General features: G+C 34.5%; 1 protein-coding gene across 1 annotated transcript; it reads right to left on the reverse strand.

Moving 5' to 3' along the window:
• Positions 897-1,912, reverse strand: LOC107628049. Its single transcript, XM_016330854.2, has one exon. The coding sequence runs from the start codon at positions 1,773-1,775 to the stop codon at positions 1,116-1,118; it is 660 nt and encodes a 219-aa protein (XP_016186340.1). The 5' UTR covers positions 1,776-1,912; the 3' UTR covers positions 897-1,115.

Genomic DNA, 2,060 nt, shown 5'->3' on the forward strand with positions numbered 1-2,060 from the left:
GCCTATGGCATAAGAAGAGGCTGTTTTCATTCAAAAAAATAAACACATTATTATAACATAGTTTTTAAATTTTTTTTTTTTTTACATAGAGTCATAGACAACCACAAAATAAATAAATAAAACTGTGAAAAAAATACTAGTGGTTTATTTCATATACACTAAAATGAAGTTAAGTTTTTCATTAAAAAAAAAAAAAGAAAAAAAGCTTCAAAGAGCATTATAGAAAAGGTCAAATGCTTCATATTCACCCGGCTTGTCATTTACAAAACTGTTTATTCGGTCCCGGAAAAACAACAAATAACCTTAAACAACCACTAATCTTTGTTATCTCTAATGACGTAAAGTTAAATAGTTAATAGTGATTATCTAAGCAACCACTAACTCATATTATATTATATTATTCATAATCAATTCAATCATAGAGTACGACATCATAATCGACACAACAGCTCTACCTAATCTTCAAGATCTATAAAAGCTCAATTATGTTGATTCATTAATCTGGAAAATATGTATTTACAAAATCTTTCCTTAAGTTAGTTTAATAGAATAATCATATAATATAAACATATAAATAATCATCAATAATAACTATTGGGTTAGTCAGTCTAGTTTATTTATCTACTTAAACAAATATCGCAACTGATTATTATTTATTTATCTATTTAAACAAATATTGCACCTGATTAATTAATCATTCACCAGCTAGTTGAGAAAATATCATAAAAAATAAAATATCACTCATTTACTTAAATAAGTAGGTGTTAAATTAGTTCTTAGTCAGCTGAAATAATAATAAATGAAAAAAAAATCAAATAGAAATCAAGCCTCTCTATTTTATTAATTATTATCAAATAGTGTTTTATTATATATTTTTATTAAAAAAAAACAATATATAACAAGAGATCACACTTGCTAATACTAATTTAAGGAAAAAAATTGAGAGAACATTCCCAATTCAAATAACTAAAATTCTTGTTAGTTACCATATGTGAAGCTATCAAAATTGAGCTTCATCAAATTAAAAGAAAAAAAAAACACTAATAATAATTAATTAACTTATTAACTTAATTTTAAGTTTTTAACTGATTAATAATATCATTACTTCATTAGTATCAATCAAGAAAACCGGTTTTGCGCCAAATTGCATTTCTCACTTGGCGAAGATCTCTTCCTTTGAGAGTTCTACCGACGCCTTCCAACACCGAAAACGACGTCGTATTTGGTAGAGCGCCGGAGCTTCGCGCTACGATCTCGTGCGGCGGCAGCATTTCGTCATCGTCGTCGTATCCGTCGTCCACATCGGCAAGATCGCCGGCATTCTTTCTCGTTTTTGCTGCAGCAACCGGAACCTTCACCGGATCAGACTGCTGAAACTTCCGGCCTCCACATCCGCCGCCGGGAACCGATTGGGAGAAGTAACTGTCGCCGTTCGGCCTCGGAATCGAAGGAATCGTCACCGTTGACGTCGAAGATGACGACGGTTTCCGGCGAAGAACTGCTAAACGATTGGATTCTGGTAACGCCGCGAGGATGCCGGAGTTTTGGCGGACTCTCCGGTGGTCGTTGTTGTTCGCCGGTGGCCATGCCGAGAACTGATTCTCCAGCTCGGAAGCTTCGTCGGCGGCGTAGAAGAGTTCTGCTTCATTGAGCTCAGCGCCGGCGGCGGATGCGGAAGATAAATGTGAGGGTGAAACGGCGAAGAGGCCGAGGAGGCGGTCAGAGGAGGAAGATGGTGGTGAACGGCGGTGGCGGGAACTGGCAGTGAGATCCATTTTTTTTTTTTTAATTTGTTAAGAAAAAAGAAAAAGTGATGAAAAAGAGAAAGTAGAGAGGAGAGAGAATGTGTGTATCTATCCGTGACTCTGTGTGATGTGGCGAAAGTGTGAAGAGACACAAAACGAAGAAAAGCAGGTCTTAAATGCCATCAAGAATGTGGTGGCACAATCAGAAAGAAAGAGAAGAACAATATATTCATTTTTTTTTATTTTTAATTTACCCTAATAATAATAAAAACTAAAATACCCACTAATTAAATTTATTTATAATAATGTATCTCT

The sequence above is a fragment of the Arachis ipaensis genome, chromosome B02, assembly GCF_000816755.2.
Source record: "Arachis ipaensis cultivar K30076 chromosome B02, Araip1.1, whole genome shotgun sequence".
NCBI lineage: Eukaryota > Viridiplantae > Streptophyta > Magnoliopsida > Fabales > Fabaceae > Arachis > Arachis ipaensis.

Bases quoted from the DNA above. Each gene is read 5' to 3' on its own strand.
- LOC107628049 (XM_016330854.2), bottom strand. From the start codon at position 1,775: ATGGATCTCACTGCCAGTTCCCGCCACCGCCGTTCACCACCATCTTCC.